General features: G+C 47.4%; 1 protein-coding gene across 3 annotated transcripts in view; it reads left to right on the plus strand.

Moving 5' to 3' along the window:
- The window catches only part of ube3b (ubiquitin protein ligase E3B), a 58,049-nt gene that overhangs the window by 20,898 nt on the left and 17,148 nt on the right, over positions 1 to 20,003 (plus strand). For all 3 annotated transcript variants that reach the window (XM_085961314.1, XM_085961315.1, XM_085961316.1), the window contains exons 10-17: positions 5,428 to 5,533; positions 6,817 to 6,937; positions 7,672 to 7,849; positions 8,798 to 8,967; positions 10,509 to 10,676; positions 11,663 to 11,834; positions 14,747 to 14,865; positions 17,691 to 17,805. In XM_085961314.1, the coding sequence (XP_085817440.1) occupies positions 5,428 to 5,533; positions 6,817 to 6,937; positions 7,672 to 7,849; positions 8,798 to 8,967; positions 10,509 to 10,676; positions 11,663 to 11,834; positions 14,747 to 14,865; positions 17,691 to 17,805 (1,149 nt within the window). The remainder of the gene's footprint in view (positions 1 to 5,427; positions 5,534 to 6,816; positions 6,938 to 7,671; positions 7,850 to 8,797; positions 8,968 to 10,508; positions 10,677 to 11,662; positions 11,835 to 14,746; positions 14,866 to 17,690; positions 17,806 to 20,003) is intronic.

Raw genomic sequence — 20,003 nt, forward strand, 5'->3', positions numbered from 1 at the left:
AATGTGTGTATTGCAGCTTGCTGACGGCTCCCAGCTGTGGAGTAACCACTTTAAATTAAAGAAATGTTAAAAATATTGGCCTAGAAATTCATTGTAGCCACTTTTGGGGCGGTAAAGTGGGGCGGCCGCTAAAGTTTGCGCCCGCCGCCAAATCGAGGCCACTTCTCCGATATTCATTAGCTTCGCCCTAAGAGTTCGCTCGAGTGCTAAAACTGGTGCTGGACGCCTCTCTTTGGGCGCTAAGCCGGAGGTGCTGATCGATAGCGCCGAGGCCGGGCGCAGCGCAGGTGCGGCCATCTCGTGATTGACAGCAGACACCCTGGCGCCGGCCAGCTCTTAAGGGGGAAGGTTCGACTGTGTCTGCTGCCACGCCCTGGATAGTGGAGCCCTCCAGCTAGGCCTGAACACTGCTGCTGGACCCAAATAGCGCCTGAAGCCATGCAGAAGGCCCGTGAACGTGCGCAGCGCTTCTCGGAGCGTGATCTGAGTGTGCTGGTTGGTGCTGTGGAGAAGAGGCGCCATGTTTTGTACCCGGACAATGGCAAGAAGGCGCCGTTCCGCGTCTACAGGAGAGCCTGGAGGCATGTCGCCAGCAAGCTGTCAGCCAACAGCGAGGTCCCCAGGAGTCCAATGCCGCAAAAAGTTTAATGACCTCACTCGCATTGTCAGGGTGAGTACCCTTTCCAGTGACCTCCTCATCCTTGCATGTGCACCTCACATTATGGGCAAAGGGACCTGAAAGCCCCAATGGCCAGCCCTCATCCAGCAGCGATGGGACAGGCATGAACATCAATTGCACATTCTACACTTAACACACTGGCCAAACTATTCCACCATGGGAGGCAGTGCACACAAGATCAGGGCGACACACTGGCCAGGCTATTCCACCATGGGAGGCAGTGCACACAAGATCAGGGCGACACACTGTACTTAGAGGCCGTCCTTTCTCTTGCAGGCCAAGCTGGCGAATAATAGGAAGAGCCGGACTGCGACCGGGGGAGGCCGACCCCATATCCAGCCACTCACCGAGCTGCAACATCGCGTGGAGTGCATCATGGGTGGCCGGGTGATTGGGCCCGTTGCATGTGGAGATGCCGACCCTGTTCTGGCCAGCAATGGTAAGGACATCACCTTTTGGACCTCTCTCGTCCCACTTGCGCATCAGATCTACATCCTTTGCCACTGTCCGACCAATGCGCTGAATGCCACCACTCATGCATCCCTTGCTGACGCCCTCTCCTCACTCTAAAGCTACTCTTGTGCCTTCCTGCTTTCAGATGGTGAGGAGGAGGTCCCTGAACTTGCCAGTGACAGCCCCTCAGAAGAGGAGCAGGAGGAGGAGCAAGAGGAAGGCGGCCCATCAGGGGAACCCTCAGCCGCGGCCACCCAGGCCAATGTAGGGGACACGTCTTCCCTGGAGGGGAGCGTGGCGGAAGTGTCGAAGGGGAGGGGAGCTCATGGGACCTGCGGCCTGCAGAAACGCGGGAGGGGGGTGGAAGCTCGGCGGCCTTCTCCCCAGAGGGGGGATGCGTCGGAGGGGAGTCCAATTGCTGGGCCCAGCGGCGTCCAGCAACGCAGGAAGGGTCGGCCAGCTCGGCAGCCTTCTCCCCAGAGGGAGAGTCCGGCCTCCAGTCCGGAGATGGTCTTCGCCGAGGAGATGGAACGCCTCGAGGACTTGTCCGCGGACTCGGAGCGCCGGCACACGGAGCTCATGGCGGCAGTGGCACGGTTGCCTGAGGCCATCGAGTCCCTCTCTCGGAGTGTGACCGAGTTCGGGCCCTCAGAGGCCACCAGTCGGGCGGAATTCCGGGCAGATCAGGCAGCGAGTCGGGCGGAATTCGGGGCAGCTCTGGCAGCGAGTCGGGCGGAATTCGGGGCAGCCCTGGCAGCGACTGGCCAGGTGATCTGTGGTGCCGTCCAGTCACTGGCTGCTCTGATGCGGTCAGTGAACAGGTCAACACGGGCACTCACTGCTGCCACACTCGCTGTGTCAGCCAGGCATCGCCAGGGCACCCGGCGCGCTGCAGCAGCACAGCGGTCTGTCCCTCGGCAGATTGGTGCACATGCTGCAGTGCTGGCCCGGGCGAGTGCCAGTGTCTCAGGCGACCAGCGAGCGCCTGCCATCCGCCAGCTTGCCCCCATTCCTCCAGCCGCCACTGCCACTCCCCCAGTGGAGCTGCCAGGAGCTGCTGCAGCGACTGATGCTGGCCAGCCACAGCTGCAGCATTCAACAGCCGCCCGCTCGACGGCCAGACCTCGACTAGGCCGACCCCCAAGGGCATCTGCCGTCACGACATGTGCCCCTCAGGAGCCTGCCCCCAGCCTTGCAGCAGCCAATGGCCTTACTTTGAGGAGGAGCAGCAGGGCGGGCAGGGGCCACACAAAGATGGCCAAGGCATCGCCCTAGCGGGCCAAATAGTCGAATGTGTGGCCAGTTGTGTTTGTTTTTTGAGGCCGAGAATTGGATGTTTGTTTTTTGAAGGCCGATGATGTGATGTTTGTTTTTTACGAAGGCCGAGAATGACGGCCATTTTAGTTGCACTATTTTGTTAATCCTCTCCAGGTTGTGGGAGCGAGTAATGTGTTTGAGTGTTTTTTGGGGGTTTCGTCTGTTTTTGGTTTTCATGTGGGAAGGGACCTGAGTTTGAACAATAAAGCATTTTATTTATCAACATTGTCCATGTTTGACCTTTGAAGTGTTTGTTGCCTTAACCGGCTGAGGGCTTGCGGAGCGGCTGCAATCATGTTCTTTCATTGGCACAAGCCATTCCCTGACAGGGGGCCTAGAAGTGACGTTCAATAAGCCGCCGATGGGCGGCCCTTGGACCTTGTGCCTCCCTCCTGGGCTGGTACTCCTCGTCCTCCTCCTCCTCATGCTCCTCCTGCTCCTCCTCCTGAGGTGGTGGTCCAACGTGAGGTGGCAGTGCCTGAGTCCTGCGGATAGCCAGGTTGTGCAGCATGCAGCAAACGACGACGAATTGGGAGACTCGATCCTGCGAATACTGGAGGGCTCCCCCGGAGCGATCGAGACAGCGGAACCGTTGCTTGAGGACGCCGATTGTTTGTTCTATGATGTTCCTAGTCGCTTGATGGCTCTCGTTGTATGCCTCTTCAGCAGGGGTCATGGGCGCGCGGAGCGGGGTCATGAGCCAGGTACACAAAGGATAGCCTTTGTCCCCGATAAGCCATCCTCTTGGGGGAGGCTGTGCCTGGAACATGTCAGCCACAGTTGTCTGTCGCAGGATAAAGGCATCGTGGCTGCTGCCTGGAAAGCGGGCATTGACAGCTAGGATGCGCTGCCTGTGGTCACACACCAGCTGTACATTGAGGGAATGGTAGCCCTTCCGGTTGCGGTAATCCTCGGCATGCTCAAGAGGTGCCCGCAAAGCCACATGCGTGCAGTCAATGGCGCCCTGCACCATGGGGAAGCCCGCTATTCTTGCAAATCCCACTGCACGCTGCTGCTGCTTGTCCAGGGTCATGGGGAAGGAGATGAATTGATGTCTCCTTGTGAAAAGGGCTTCGGCCACCTGGCGGATGCAGCAATGCACGGCGAACTGGGAGATGTTAGCGATGTCCCCAGTAGCGGATTGGAAGGAGCCGGTGGCATAGAAGTTGAGAGCCACCGTCACCTTCACTGCCACCGACAGAGACGTCCTGCGCATCAGCTGTGGCTGCAGATCTCTGTGAAGCAGCCGGCAGATGTCTGCAACCACCTCCCTTCTGAATCGCAGCCTCCTAACACACATCGCGGCAGACATGGTCAGATAGGAGGTCTGCTGGTGGTATACCCTGGGTGGGTAAGGCCTCAGTTGGCGACGCCTGTTGCCCCCTCTGCGTCTAGCCAGGGCTGCCACTCTCTCACGGCGTCTGTAAGCCCTTCTGGCATAAGGCTGAAAGTCAGCATTGCCACCCAATGCAGCCCCCATTATATGCTGGCAAACACTGAGCTCTCAATGAAGGCAAAGATAATTGCTAAGCTCTGGCCTGAGCCAAAAATACCTGTCCTAGTGTTGGTCCAAACCAGTAAGCTCCCCTCCTTGGTCTCTGTCCAAAAAAACCGTTGCACAAGAGTGAATGCTGCAAAATGGCGGCCCTTTATAGTGCAGGGTAAGTGCCCTTTAATTAGCGCTCCCCGCGGCCCGGCTCGGCTGTGTACCGTTCCACTTCACAGTCGTTAGGGCCGCCCGGCGCACAATGGGCCGGCGCGAGTGAAGTTCCGGTTTGGGGCGCACAAAGGGCGTTGCACTAGTAAATGACGTCATGATCTGTGCGCGCAGCAGGGCGCGCGCTAAGACTTTGCGCTGGCGCTAAATGTGTACTGAAGTTGGGGCGAGGCGCAGATCGCGCTGCGCCCGGGCGCTAAGCGCCTAGCGCTCGAGATCTACTCCTAAGGCGCTAACGGCTGGCGCGCCCAACTGAATTTCTAGGCCATTGGCCTAGAAATTCAGTTGGCGCCGCGCCAGGGCTTTAGCGCCGGAAAGTTAGCGCCGGCGCTAAGTCCCCCTGCGCGCGCCAAGAATTCAGTAGTGCCGCGCCCAAACGGCTGCCGGCGCTACTGAAGGGTGTTTGCGCCTGAAAACTGGTGCTACGCGCCGCATTGCAGCGCTATTCCGGCGCTGCGGCGCCCGATGCGGTGCGGCAGGCTCGGGAAGTGCAGGCCTCCTCCTTCAGTTAAGGAGGAGCTGCCTGCACCCGCCCGCTGGCCGGTAAAATCGCCACAAAAATGAGCCCGGCACCTCGGGGAAGTGCCGGGCTCGCAGCCGAGAAGCATCTGTTCCGCGGGTGGGGGAGTCCGGGGAGGGAGGTGCGGGCAGGCGGCCGGCGGGAAAGCGGCCGGCCGCCGCTCCACCTTTATGCGCCGGCGCAAAGTCGTGCAAGACTCTGTTGCCAGAGTCTTAGTTGCGGCTGCCACGGGCGAGGCGGCCGCAACTGAATTTCGGCGCTGGGGCCCGTCGGCATGGCAACTGGGACGCTGCGCACACCGATGACGTCATCGGTGCCGGCGCAGCGCTACCGGTCTACCGCCGATTCCAGGGCCCCAGGGAATTTTTAAACTGGCCATAACTCCGGCGCTAGGCCCCCCAGCGCCCCAAATGGGGCACTAGGCCTACTGAATTTCTAGGCCATTGTCTTTTATGATTTGAAATGAGATAAATCTCCAATTAGTCACACTACGTACATGAGGGAGAAAGGATTAGAAGGCTATGCTGATAGGGTTAGATGAAGAGGAGTGGGAGGAGACTCGTGTGGAGCATAAACACCATCCTAGACTAGTTGGGCTAAATGGTCTGTTTCTTTGCTGTGCATTCTATGTATAATACCATTGGTTTAGTCTATTCATACTAGTGTGCTTTTAAAAAAAAAAAAAAACTACCAATTGTTAGCTCTTTTGTTCCAGTAATAGTTTATATTCTTTTTCTCCAGGCCAGTGATTGCTGCCCATTTCTCAGACAACCTGCTCCGCTCCTTTCTGCTGCACATTATGTCAGTCCCAGCGCTGGTGACGCATCTCTCTACTCTAGTACCTGAGGTAAAGAAGTGTCACACGGAAAACTCTGCATGCAAATTATTATCTATTTGTATAGGTACCTTGCCACCCTTTTTATATTTAAAAAAATATACTTTTTTTTCCAACTCTTCCCTCCTCCCCAAGTTGCCAAGCTTCAGATGCCGACCAACTTTCAGTTTCTTCCAATGCGTTTCTCTGAGAACAGGACAGCAAGCTGTCAACAAACTGCCATCAATTTCATTGTTGTACTGGCACTAAGGGATACAACGAATGATAATGGTCAACAAATGGTTCCTCTTCTCCCCATTCCCCCTCCCTCGCAGAAGCAGCTTTAAAAAAGTGTCTTACCTTTGCCTTCCCCATCCCCTCCAGACTGCCTGGCTAATATTTAAAAAAATCTGAAACAGAAAGTGTTAGAACCGTAGAGCGGGTTGGTCGGCATCTGAAAGCGAGCGATTTCTCTTTCCAGGTGCTGATGAAGCCGCTTTGCGTTTCTACGTTTTTATTTCAGATTTGTTATTTTTGGTGAATTGCTGCATTGTTCCGCACTGCAATATGGTGCATTATTGTCCCAAGACTGCAACTCCCAACCCACCTGTTAGTGGGCATTTTGGTTTTTTATTAACCGGTAATCTACTTTGGTGGTGTCTGAGAAGGCTGAAATCATCTCTCGAGAAGCGCACTGTATCTCCACAAAGCAAACCGACACATTGTTATCAGCAGGTTCAGGGAACAGGCTATTCATTTAATAAGGGAAGAATTAGTGGAAAATATTTTCAGTACATCAACAGAAGTTTCTATAAAATATTTTAGTACTTTTGAATTGTTTTGGATACTAAAATACTGTGAGATTTATTTGGAACATATTTTGTGAACCTTTTGCTCCTGATGACATTAAAAAAAAAAAAAAAAAAAGTTTCTCCTGCCTCTGTTAGAATGAATAGAAGTTTAGCTTCAAAAACTGTGGCCACTTTACAAGAAGAAATATCATTGATTGTAGCAATTTTTTCCCACTTTGACTCTGGCATACGCTTTCTTTACTGCCGATCTACCCAGTTCCTTTGCATTTCATCTTGTGATAGACAAGTAGTCAATTGCGTTACATCTTGCAATAGCTGGGAAGTTCAGTGGGATCACTTTTTTTTTTGCTTTAGTCACAACGGTTTCTGAGGGAGACTCTGAGCTGAACGTGGTGCAGTGTGACCATGCCTCGCACCAAAACACTGTTGCGCCACCTCCTCCCTTCCACTAGATATCCTCACAGCTTCCCACCAGATCTGAATGAATTGTCTCTTTCTATTCAGTGCATGGCTATGGTCCATTCCCATGAGCTACTCCGGAAATTCATCCTGTTTTTAAGTCGAGACGAGCAATGTGCTGATATCTGTGTGTGCCTGGAGGGAAGCCATACACTCTGTCTGCTGGGTGAGTGTTCCAGGGATATCTACTTGTTCAAGGTTATGCTTACAATGTTGCTTTTATTTTGCAAATGTTTAAAGAAGTGATTTGTTCCGCTATTACATATGCAGCTGCCTTAAAAACGCTGTGCATGCCAAGTGCCCCGTTATCCTCTTGTCAGTTATTGAGTGGGCCCCAGTTTTCCCTGTTATGAAGTAAGAGAATACCAGGACTCACTCAGTGAGTGACGTAAAGGATAACGGATAATTGGGAGTGATTACAAGACAGGAATCTTATCGAAGGTTGCAGATAAAATGACCCAAATTTGATTCTCCAGTCTGTTCTGTGATAATTTATCTCAGTCTTGGTAAAAGATAGGATGGCACAATTGATCTGAGCGCTCCTGGGCTATGTAGGGAGAAAATAAATTCCCAGTATTCCCCACCATCAGTGACTTTTGCTGGAAAAGTGCGTGTGAATGTTGGTTTAACCTTGCGTATCATGTCTTCCATTCTTGAATAGCCTACTGATGCTCACTGGGCTCACGTGAAGGGTAATTTGGCAGAATAGCGCAGGTGCTTATCAAACCACAGCCTAGTATGAGTCAGTGCATTGAGGGAAAGCGAGGAGAAAATTGGGAGGGGAGGCGAATTAAGCTCCTCTTATTTGGACTACAGAACAGAATATTCTCTGAATATTGACAACAGTGGCTATTAGTTTTTAACTTTTTTTTCAAAATTAAATCTGCCCAACCGACGCAGGGAATCTAATTTATCTGGCCTACCTGTCTGAGAAAGTGTTGGAGGAGGAGACAAATCACTTTGTCAGTGTGCTGACTGCCACGCTGTCGTATTGCCAGAAATATGTATCTCAGAAGAAGTCCAACCTGACGCACTGGCACCCAGTACTTGGCTGGTTCTCGCAGACTGTTGATTATGGGTATGTGCTAGCAGTGGATGTCTACTGTTGAGTTAATTCGATATTGTCTTATGAATCTAATGTGTTCATTTTCTTTAGTTTTTTCTGTCTCTGCTCATTGACCTTGATCTCGTGTCAACCTTGGCCTCAATGGGAATATTTGTGTACTGATGTCACTTACGCTGTATCTAATCGGTGCTTTACTTGACCTGGGAGAATTTGATGCTGACTCTGGGTGCAAAATAGAGGCAAAATGTGTCAGCCCCCCAGCACTGATGTACATTACCTTAACATCAACATTTCAACAAAGATCCAAAAAAAATTAAAACTGTGCCCAGCCTTATCAATTCGGGGCAACCTCAATGCATATGGGAGTGAGTCCAAAGTATATCTCAAAACATAATTTAGCACTAAATTCCATCTCAAACAGTGATGCCACAAGAATAGTTCATGTGGGAAACATTGGTGCACAAAATTGTCCTCCAATCGACTCTTTCACGAGAGAGAGAGAGAGAGAGAGAACCAGAAGCATAGTTAGTATGGTAAAATGGAAGATCTCCAACTGGTGCACTAGGAGATGCTCTTCTGAAGTTGGGCTAAAGGTATGTTGTATAGATACAGTAAAATCAGCTTTACTCTGAGCCTTCTCCCAGACAGAGTTGTCAACAGAAAGTCTGTTCCCCGTTGGTACTTTTTCTGATGTACGAGTGCTTGGTGCTGGATTTGAATGCAAAATTCAGGAAATGTTCTGTCCTTCAATGTTGACATTTTTCACATTGATGAGCCCAGATTTTTAAGCTCCAGTTTTCACCTAATAATAAAAACAAAACCACAAATAAGTAAGGTACATGTTGAAATTCAAGGCAACAAAATGCAACTAATATTTAATAGTTTTTCTGTATGTATCGTTAAAGAAGCTCCATTCTAGAGAATCTGCTCCAATGACTCCTTCATTGTGCCTCTTCTCAGGTTGAACGAAGCGATGCCTCTAGTCACCAGGCAGTTGCAATACTTGTGGAGTGTCCGGGTCATTCGCATGTTGTTCCATGATGTGCTGAGCAAGAAACTGGCTGAGAATCAAGACATGGCCCATACACATGCACAGTACTCCAGTCCTTCAAACAACATTCATGTCAAAAGTAAGCATCTGTTTTAGTATTTAGCCTCATTGAAAAGCACTAATCTAAAGGATTGTTACCTCCCCAGCTTCATTCCCCTGTTGGCTCAGTGCATATCTGCATTGCCCCGTGTGTGACATCAAGCCATGCAGACCAGTTTGGTCTTTAGGCTGATTTCAGTTGGGGCACGACAGTTGGCCTCAGCACCCCTGGGCTATAAGGGGAGGGGATGAATTAGCCAGGGTACCCGCTGCTTATTGCTGGCCAATGACCTTTGCTAGGAAGTGCGTCTGTGTGGACATTGAGTAAAGACTGGGCTTTTCTTTATTTTATCCACCGTACCTCATCATGAGTCAGTGCTGTAAGGAGAGAAAAAAACTGGGAAAGGTGAAAACAGGGTTTGGAATAAAAATGAGACAGCTGTGCGATGTAGCAGCTTACAGCATGCTCCTTTCATCGCTGGGACCTGGGTTGGAAACTAGCCCAAGCCAAGGAATCAAAGGGCTGGATTTTCATTGAGAAGTCGGGTAGGAGGCGGGACTACAACTTTCGGGGTTGTAGTCCCGCCTCCATCGAGATGTGGCCAATCCACGCGATTTTAACTTGACTGACCTTGTTGAGCCCGCCCAGCGGGCTCAGCAGGCCAATTAAGGGCCACCCGGCAACAAGTGATGTCACAGACTGACATTTCATCTGTCAGGAGGTTTTGACAGATGAAGTATCAGCGTTTCACAGCTGTTTGAAGCTGTCAAACACTGACAGTCTTCTAACATGAGTCCTTCTCCACAGACTCAGTTAGAAATCTCTCCTGCACAGTAAGCTGCAGGCTGTCACTTTTGACAGTTCGCAGCCATTCTGCTTTCTGTGCCGGTGAGATGAGGGACTCCCGGAACCTAAAGGAAGGAAGGCTGAAAAGGTAAGAAAAGGTCATTTACACTTTTTTAATTACTTTAGATACACCAAACACACTTACATTTGCACTCATGCACCCATCACTCACCTGAACACCGACATCTCGACCCCTTCAACCAGAACACCCAACTCCTCTAACTTGGCGTGGTTTGGAGCCGTCGGGAATCCCACACTTCAACCTTAAAAATAGGGATTAGGCTAAAAACTGCCTGTTAACTACCTGTTATCAGGCAGTTAATTGGCACTAATCCCTTCCCGCCTCGGGGAGGCGGGTCCCAGTGCGGGGCGGATACCCGCCTCCTCTGAAACTGGCATGGAGGCGGGTTTGGGTGCGGGATGGGGTCGGGACCCCTGATTTCGGTATTTTAACCTCCGCACGCTTCCAATCCTGACTCCACGGCACAATGAAAATCCTGCCCAAAGTCTCCCCTTTCTCATAGCCGTGAAGTTCCCAACTGAAATGAGATTGGAGCAGTATGTCCCTTGTAGATGCAAGTCTGTACCACAGCTACACTTTGCTGTACCTGGGAATGCTTGCTGTGACAGTGGATGTCTAAATCGGGAAAGTGCTGCATTTCCCAGATCCACCATCCATCACCTAGATGAGCATAAAAGGAACTTTTTATAAAATGGTTTCATTTTTCTTGTAGATCTCTTCAGGCGAGCATTTCAGAAGTCGGCGTCCATGCGGAACATTCTGAAGCCAGTTGGCGGGAAGCGTGTGGACTCTCCTGAGGTGCAGAAGGTTTGCAGTATCTGTGTGCTGTATCAGACAGCACTGACTACACTTACCCAGATTCGACTCCAGATTCTCACCGGTCAGTCTTGTTGTGTTTTTACGTCTCTGTAAAAGAATTTTTTTTTTGAAGTGGCGCAGACAAGATATTTTTCCAAATGAAAATATGCAAATAGGTAAAGAAGCAGAATAAAGTTACAGTGAAGGGATTTTACTGAGGAAGGTTTACCCCTGTAATTTTCCCCATGCCCTTTTAATTTCTTTTTCAAATATTTATCCGCTTCCCTTTTAAAGCTATAATGGATTCTGCTTCCACTACTGTTTCAGGTAGGGCACTCCAAGTCCTGGCAACCCTCTGTAAAATATTTTCTTCTAACCTTTCCCTTCATTCTTTTGGTGATCATCTTGAATTCATGCCCTCCAGCTAGTGACTCACCAGAGATAGTTTTTGCCTATTTACCTTATCAAAACCCCTCAAAGGTTAGAACAACTCTACCAGATCTCTTAACCTTTCTTTGTTCCAGTAAAAAGAAATCCATCTTTCTCTAGTTTCATTATTACTAAAGCCTCTAATCCCTGGTATCATTTTAGTAAATCTCTTCTGTATCCCCTCCATGACCTTGGCATCATTCCTCAAGAAGGACCCCCAAAACTCCACACAATGTAACTGTCCTAACCAATGATTCATACAGGTTTAGAATCATCTCTGCTTTTTTTACTATCTGTAAAACCTAGGACCCAATAACAGCTTTATCAATTTAGCCTTCCACTTTTAAAGATCACACCAGGCATTGTATCTACTCAGTGCGCCATTAGGAAAGCCTGGATAATGAATGTTTGAAAAAGTATATATATTTTTTGTTAAAAATAGTCAGATAGTGTTGGTGGTTAATGGCACTGATAAATAAAACATTTCAGAGTCAGAAATATATTGAGATTAATGCATAATGCATTGTAAGTGATTTTTAACAGGCCTGATGGTGAGGGTTGAGTGAACATTCTCAGCCCATCTTGTATCCAGGGATGAGTGCTTTTTGTGTTTTGAGTGATTGTATTTCTGTGTTTCAGGGTTAACCTATTTAGATGACTTGTTGCCCAAGTTGTGGGCATTCATTTGTGAGCTAGGACCCCAAGGGGGCCTGAAGCTATTCCTTGAGTGCCTGAACAATGACACCGAGGAATCCAAGCGGCTTCTTGCAATGCTGATGTTGTTTTGTGACTGCTCACGGCACCTTATCACGTAAGTTTGTGTGAGGTTTGATTAAGCCCTTTCAGTAACATAGACTTGCAGGCTTAAGCAAAGTGTCCTGGGGAGGGGAGGGGAGGGGGTTTGTGAAATAAGCTTGAGTTAAAGGGGGACGGAAGTTAAAGGTGAGGACTTTCTGCTCCAAGTACTCCCACATTTTATAGAAGAAAATACTTCGGAAAATTTTCAATACAGGAAACTTTCTGGTATCCGGCACTGACGGGACCGAGCTGGTGCCGTTAGATCAAAACTGCCGTATAAACCAGCGTTAATGTTAAAACATACAGAGCTTTTCAGCTCCGTGTGAATCAACAAACCCTGTTGCTTAGCAACAGCTTCAAAACAGTCGGCTGCAGCTGCAAGCGTCTCTAGCTGAAGCTGTTGCTTAGCTACAGACCTTGCAGAGCCTGACTGGGGGGAAAAAAAGCAACGAGAAGTAAAAAAAACTTATAGAAAACGGCTCCTGAATTTTGCTGGTAGATAGAGCTTTCCGGACTTTTGACCTCCAGTTAAACGAAAGTTTCCTGTACTGTTTATTTAAAAAAATGTCCGTTTTTTTGCCAGCGTGGAGTCAGACAGGGAATCATCCCCACACAATCTCTCAGGAAGAGCAGGTGTCACAACTTTAAACCAGACTTGTAGCCGCACCAGAGCCGCCCACTCTCAACAAGCCATACTGAAGACTGGGAAACCCATGTCCTCCACTTGTAACATATGTTTTTGCAAACTCTTAACCCAGTTACTGCTGTGAAATGAGAGTGAGATTGCAGATTTGCGGGAATGCATAGTGGTGGTGATCTCAACCCATTTATATTTAAAATGGTGGCCATGGCACAGTGCTGCTTCAGAGGATGAGCACATCTAATTTTGTTGAACCAAAATCTTGAAACCCTGGCGCTGAATTATATTTTTTAGGCTGACTTTTACTCGTGGCTTGCTCCTGTGGCATATCTATCTTTGACAATAAATATGATCCTAGTGCCCTGCTGAAAATTCTCTTTTTTTTAAAAAACTTATTTTTCAATTGGCACAACATGTTGACAAAAGTCACAATATTAGAAATTACCGCCTGGCCCCCTGGAGCCTGTACCAGTATGAGCTCCACATCACAACTATCTACTCTAATCCCATTTCTCTACTCCTGCCCAAGTTCTTTTTAATAATTCTTTAATTTGTTTTTCAGTACGTTGCATGGGTTATTTGTTGATGCAGTAGTGCATTTTACTTCCATGGCATTTACAGGCGTACACATTAATATATTGAGTCTGTTGCTGTAATTGTGCACAGTGGTATAGTAGTGTAATTAGCTGTTCTGCTAATTAAAGTGAACAGTTCCATTGAGAGGAATGTGATTTTATTGGAAGGATATTTGGCCTGGCACTTTAAGTTGTTGCGAAAGAAATAAGGGGCATTTATACAGCGCCTTTCGCAACCTTGGGATACCTCAAAGTGCTTCACAATTAATGAAGTACTTTTCAAGTGTAGTCACTTGTAATGGAGGGGAACACGGCAGCCAAATTGTGCATAGCAAGGTCGCACAGCAGCAGTGAGATAATGACCAGATAATTTTTTTAGTGGTGTTGGTTGAGGGATAAATGTTGGCGGGGACACTGGGAGAACTCTCTTGCTCTTCTTCACATAGTGCCGTGAGATTTGTTCCGTCCACCTGAGAGGGCAGATGGGAACTCGGTTTAATGTCTCATCTGATGATGCAGCACTCCCTCAGTACCGTTGAGGACTCAAAACCTGACTAGTTAGCCACTAGCAATGAACACAAATGGGCAGGATTTTCATTGGGCCGTGGAGGCGGGATTGGAGGCGTGTGGGGGGTTAAAATCTCGAAATCGGGGGGCACAAACCCATCCCGCCTCCATGCCAGTTTCAAAGGAGGCGGATACCCGACCTGTGCTGGGACCCGCCTCCCCGAGGCGGGAAGGGGATTAGTGCCAATTAACTGCCTGTTAACGGGTAGTTAACAGGCAGTTTTTAGCCTAATCCCTATTTTTATTGCTGAAGTGTGGGATTCCCGATGGCTCCAAACCACGCCAAGTTAGCGAGGTGGACTGTCGGGCTGAAGGGCTTGGCGGGTTCGAGATGTCCAGTGTTCAGGTGAGTGATGGGTGCATGAATGCAGAGGTAAGTGTGTTTGGTGTGTGTAAAGTGTTTAAAGAAGTTTTACTTACCTTTACAGCCTTCCTTCCTTCAGGTCTCGGGAGTCCCTCATCTCACCGGCACAGAAAGCAGAATGGCCGCGAGCTGTCAAAAGTTGCAGCATTCAGCTTTCTGTTCCGGAGAGATCTCTAAATCAGCCTGAGAGGAAGGAATTAACTTGGAGTACAGATTGTCAGTGTTAGCTGTCAAATGCTAATATTTCATCTGTCAAAAACTTTTGGCAGATGAAATGTCAATCTGTGATGTCACCTGTTGCCGGGTGGCCCTTAATTGGCCTGCTGATCCCGCTGGGTGGGCTCAACAAGGTCAATCAAGTGAAAATCGCGTGGGTTGGCCACAACTCGATGGAGGCGAGACTACAACCCCGAAAGTTGTAGCCCCGCCTCCTACACACCTCCTCAATGAAAATCCAGCCCAATATCTCAGTTTTAGTTTCACTTCATTGGGAATGATTGTTGTTCATGTAGCACTACTTCATTGACAGCTGAACCCTATGGGACTAGTAGGATGTCACACCACTGCTCCTTAGTGGGAAGTTAAATATAATTTGTTTAATTTGGTGGTTCTCCTTGACGCACCCCAGCCTCTGTTGGTTGAGTTTCGTGATTCATTGGGTGGTTGTTTAGTGTAGCTATGGATAATTCTTTCCCTCTTTTTCCTCCATTTTTGTACCACCTATCTCACCCCCTGTCTCCTGTGCTATGTGAAATTAATTCCTAACATTATTATTACAGGATCTTGGATGACATTGAGGTGTATGAGGAGCAAGTCTCATTTAAACTGGAAGAGTTGGTCACCATCTCCTCCTTCCTGAATAATTTTGTATTTAAAATGATCTGGGATGGCATTCAGGGTGAGTTTACTCATGTGATATCAGAAATTGTAACTGGTCTATTGTGACGATTAACTAGCTAGGTATGTGGAAACACTGGGGTGAGAGAGCTGTCCTATGAGGAGAGATTGAGTAGAAATGGCCTATATTCTCTGGAGTTCAGAAGAATGAGAGGAGATCTCATTGAAACATATACATTTCTTAGAGGGCTTGACAAGGTAGATGCTGAGAGGCTGTTTTCCCCTGGCTGGAGAGTCTAGAACTAGGGGTCACAGTCTCAGAATAAGGGGTCGGCCATTTAGGACTGAGGTAAGGAGAAATTTCTTCACTCAAAGGGTTTTAACTCTTTAGAATTTCCTACCCCAGAGATGCTCAGTCGTTGAGTATATTCAAGACCGAGATCGATAGATTTTTGGGCACTAAGGGAATCAAGGGATATGGGGAGAGGGCAGGAAAGTGAGTTGATGTAGAAGTTCATCCATGATCATATTGAATGGCGGGAGCAGGCTTGAGGGATGTCTGGCCTACTTCTCCTATTTCTTATATTGTGAAGAGGATATCCTTTTATTATTTTAGACTTGCTGCTGAAATAAACAAGAAAGCGATCCTTTCACTTCTGAACTCTGGCGTTGAATCCAGTTCAGACTAGGATAACGTTGATCTAAGCATCTCTTGGCTGCTGCCTTGGTCTTATGTTGGGTGTTTTCTGTGAAATTAATTTGGATGAATCCCCAATCCAATTCTCGGTGAACACAAGTACATAATATAAGCTGCTTTTACAGTTGGCATTATTTGATCCTTAAAAATAATCATGTCCATGCACGTTCACAGGTAATCAACTGCACCTAGTATCACAAGAAATCCATTTCAACACATCTGAAGAACCCGGTACAGTTGCATTCTCAGCCTCGGATAATCTTACAGATTTTTCTGTAGTGCCAGGCATTGTTGAGGCTTCAATGTTTAAAGATTATTAGTTGAAAGGTGTTTTTACCAAAAACAAATTTTTAATAAAATAAAATTAGTTACTAGTAGACAACCCTGCCTATTTTTGTTAAATCTGAATCAAATGGCAGAAATTGGACAGAGCTATTATCTGGCAACATTAGACCCCGTACCTTCGGGGACTCATCAGGCTACTTTGAAAATTGGGACAGAACTGATGCACAAAAGATTTTTTTCCCCCTTTTTTTAAAAAAAACGTCCCGTCGTTCCATTCCGGCCAATCCCAAAGGGCAAAAATAAACTTCTCTTGGGCCTAACCTCCAAAGAAACGGTTGGTTACTGCATTTGGAAGACATATTGAGCTTTCTGCAGCTTGTAAGTGTTTGGAGCTAACTCTCTATCCAGTGCCACCTCATTGGAACAACCTTTCTCACCATTGACAGATCGCTTCTGTCATTTCAACCTCACCTGCCATCTATTCCATCAGAATCGTTGCCCTTGAAAATTTCTTACCTTGGTCCTTAGAATCCCACCAAGATCAGCCCCAACACCAGCATCACCGGGCACACCAGCAGCGCCAACAACAACAACACCAGCCTTCTTCGCAATCAACTGATGCTGCACAGGGCATCAGCACCCGACCACATTGCTGCCCGGCATGCCAGGGATGGCCTCACCATGGCCAGATTTACTTCACTTGACGCTGTACACCCTGGATGCCACTTGATGCGCCAGGTTGGCACCGCCCCACACCACCACGATAAAGCATCCCTACAATGCCCAAGCCATTCCTTTCACACTCATCACCATTGCGGGGGGTGCTCTTATGTCTCACCATTCAACTCACTAAGCCACTTCCAAAGGTGCACACAAATCTGTCCAAGAACGCAAAGTGCTGAAAATAAAGGTTTCAATTACCAGAAACTTCACATAAACATTGACTAAACCACCCAAGTGCCTACCCTTGTGAGTTGTTAGTTGGTATGCTTGCAGTAGGATGTGGGTCAGTGTGAGAGGTGGCTAGTGAGATGGGGAAGTGATAATGTAGATAGAGAGGGATGGGTGGAGGTGCAAGGTAAGTTGGTGTGAGTAAAGATGTGCAGGGGTAGGGTAGGAAAGGCAGAGTGATGGGGAAGTGATGAGTGGCACAGCAGGATTATAAAGTACTGGCTAGGCCACAACTGGAGTATTGCATCCAGTTCTGGTCGCCACACTTTAGGAAGGATGTGATTTGATAGAGGTGTACAAGATTATGACGGGTTTGGATAGACTAGATGGGGAAAGGCTGTACCCACTAGTTGATGGTACAAGGACTAGGAGGCACAGATTTAAGGTTTTGGGCAAGAGATACAGAGGGGATATGAGGGAAAACTTTTTTACGCAGCGAGTGGTGAGGACCTGGAACTCGCTGCCAACGGAAGTGGTGGAAGCGGAGACACTCAATGTTTTCAAGGGGAGACTGGATAGGCACTTGAGGGAAATAAACTTGCAGGGCTACGGGGATAGAGCGGGGGAATGGGACTGACTGGATTGCTCTGCAGAGAGCCGGCACAGACTCAATGGGCCAAATGGCCTCTTTCTGTGCCGTTACGACTCTATAACTATGAGCAAAATGCAGAATGAGCACACTGAGAAATTACCTCAATGCATCCCTAATTTGCCATATTCTTAGAGGCAAGCAGATCCTAGTCTGAATTTGTCCAATATCTGGATGTTTCTGTTAATCTAAATGGGTAAATTCAGACCAGTTAGTTTTTTAGCAGTGGATTTGACACAAAGTTGATCTCTTTCTTCCCCCCCCCCCCCTGCCCAACTAAACCAGGCTTGTGTTGGTAAGGGGCAAAAGGTGGAAACTTAATCGGGATAAATCCAGATTAAAATGTTTGTTTCTGTATCTCTAGAAAATGCAAAAGGAGAGCAACTGGAGCTGTTCCATTCCGTTCACGGGTGGCTGATGACGCTCTATGAGCGAGACTGCCGACGACGCTTCGCTCCCGATGATCACTGGCTGCGCAAGTAAGTGAAGAATGGACTCGCAACACAGTAGGTGGGAGAGCAAAGCCCTTGCCTGCACCTTTCCATCCTTCAAAAAAAATGATGCAAGTAACAATCCAGACTGTTGTGTGGCCTTTCCTGTCCTGGACACAGCTTGCTCCCAGACTACTGGTTAACAAATGATGGCCAGATTTGACAGTAAATGTGTTTTTGGAAAATATTGAGAATGAACAGGGACTGAAAGCTCATTGATAAAATAGACACAGATCATGCTAATCCTTTCTCTAACAATATTTGGGGTGGGGGGGAACTTGGAAATAAAGAAAAAACTTTTTTATGCAACAAGTGGTTAGGGTTTGGAATGCACTGCCTGATAGGGTGATGGACACAGATTCAATAGTAGCCTTCAAAAGAGAATTGGATAAATACTTGGAGAAAAAAATCGCAGGGATATGGGGAAAGAGCGGGGGAGTGAGACTAACTGGACTGCTCTTCGAAAGAGGCAGTGCAGACTCGATGGGCCGAATGGCCTCCTTCTGTGCTGTACTATTCTATGATTCTATGAGAACAACTGCTCACTGGTAAGGTATTGCAAGAGAAAGAATTAGCATGGTATGGGTGTGCTCATATGAGGAAACCGCACAAAATGCAACATCAGGCAATGATCAGCAGCCGTGTGAGAAATGAAAAACTGGAAACAATAAAATTGTTCTGGGGAAGACTGGAGCATTTGAAGAGTCTCCTGAGATTGGAATCCATTTGGAAGAGACAGGAGAGTGGCCTATATTCGTGGCTAATCTAGATGTCTAAGAGATTAGTTGCAGTAACCCATGATTTCTGAGAATAAGTTACCCAATAAGTGCCTTCATTCTGTTTCGGAATGAAAATTTAAACATGTATAGGTCTAAGACCTTGGAGTCAAAATGTTTTGATTCCAACTATTCCAGTGTCGGGTGTGGCTCAGTGGGCAGCACTCTCGCCTCTGAGTTAGAAGGTTGTGAGTTCAAGTCCCACTCCAGAGACTTGAGCACAAAAATCTAGGCTGACACTCCAGTGCAGTGCCGAGGGAGTGCTGCACTGTCGGAGGTGCTGTCTTTCGGGTGAGACATTAAACCAAGGTCCCGTCTGCTCACTCAGGTGGACGTAAAAGATCCCATGGCACTATTTCGAAGAAGAGCAGGGGAGTTCTCCCCAGTGTCTTGGCCAATATTTCTCCCTCAACCAACATAACAAAAACAGATTATCTGGTCATTATCACATTGCTGTTTGTGGGACCTTGCTGTGTGCAAATTGGCTGCCGCGTTTCCCACATTACAACAGTGACTCCACTTCAAAAGTACTTCATTGACTGTAAAGCACTTTGAGATGTCTGGTGGTCGTGAAAGGCGCTATACAAATGCAAGTTTTTTTTCCTATGTCACAAGAATTTGTGTAATAGCATTCCCTCTAGGGGCAGAAACTGGTACCACAGCACTTTGATTTACTGGTGGGGCCAGTGGTGTGCACTGAGATTAATGCTGTCTGCATTTCATACTCTCAAAAAAAAAGTCTTAGAATTGTACAATTTCTTTCCCTGGTATTGCACATTTTATTTATATTGTGGAAAAAATATTTCTTTACAGATTGCAATTTATTTTAGTATTTATAAATTATGGCCTGGTGTATTCCTGAGTGGAAGGGTTGCAAGTAATTGTAGAACACCTGCTTTCATGGTAAAGGACCTGTTGCAGAGCAACTCCTGCGCTGTTTGGTAAAATAATGAGAAGGTCATATAGTTTCATATCTTTCCTAATGGAAACTGTGTCCTGGTCAACAGTCCCAGCCAAATACCAGCAAAAAAGAAATCAGATTAAATAGTTATTCATCGCATTCCTGATGCAGAGTGGCTGCTGTATTTGCCTTCTTGGGTAACTTCACTGCAAAAGTATTTAATGGTTTTAAGCACTTTGAGACATTTTGACATGATCATGAGACGCTATAAAACTCCCACATTCTTTTTTATTAAGGGATATTTAACCCTTACTGTTTTATTAAAATGATGGGAATATTGGTCAAAAAATTTTTAAGTCCCTGAAGTCTGAAACTTTGATTTTCTTTTTAGTACAATTATTTAAGTTTTTCAGCTCCCAGATGGTTAGGTGGTTCGTTCTCTCATTTATACAAATGACGAGAACACTGTTGCTTTGGCATGAGCCGTTTTACTGCTTTGAATTGTTGTT

This window comes from Somniosus microcephalus, chromosome 19 (assembly GCF_052327205.1).
Source record: "Somniosus microcephalus isolate GS21.2 chromosome 19, FLI_Smic_1.0, whole genome shotgun sequence".
Classification (NCBI taxonomy): domain Eukaryota; kingdom Metazoa; phylum Chordata; class Chondrichthyes; order Squaliformes; family Somniosidae; genus Somniosus; species Somniosus microcephalus.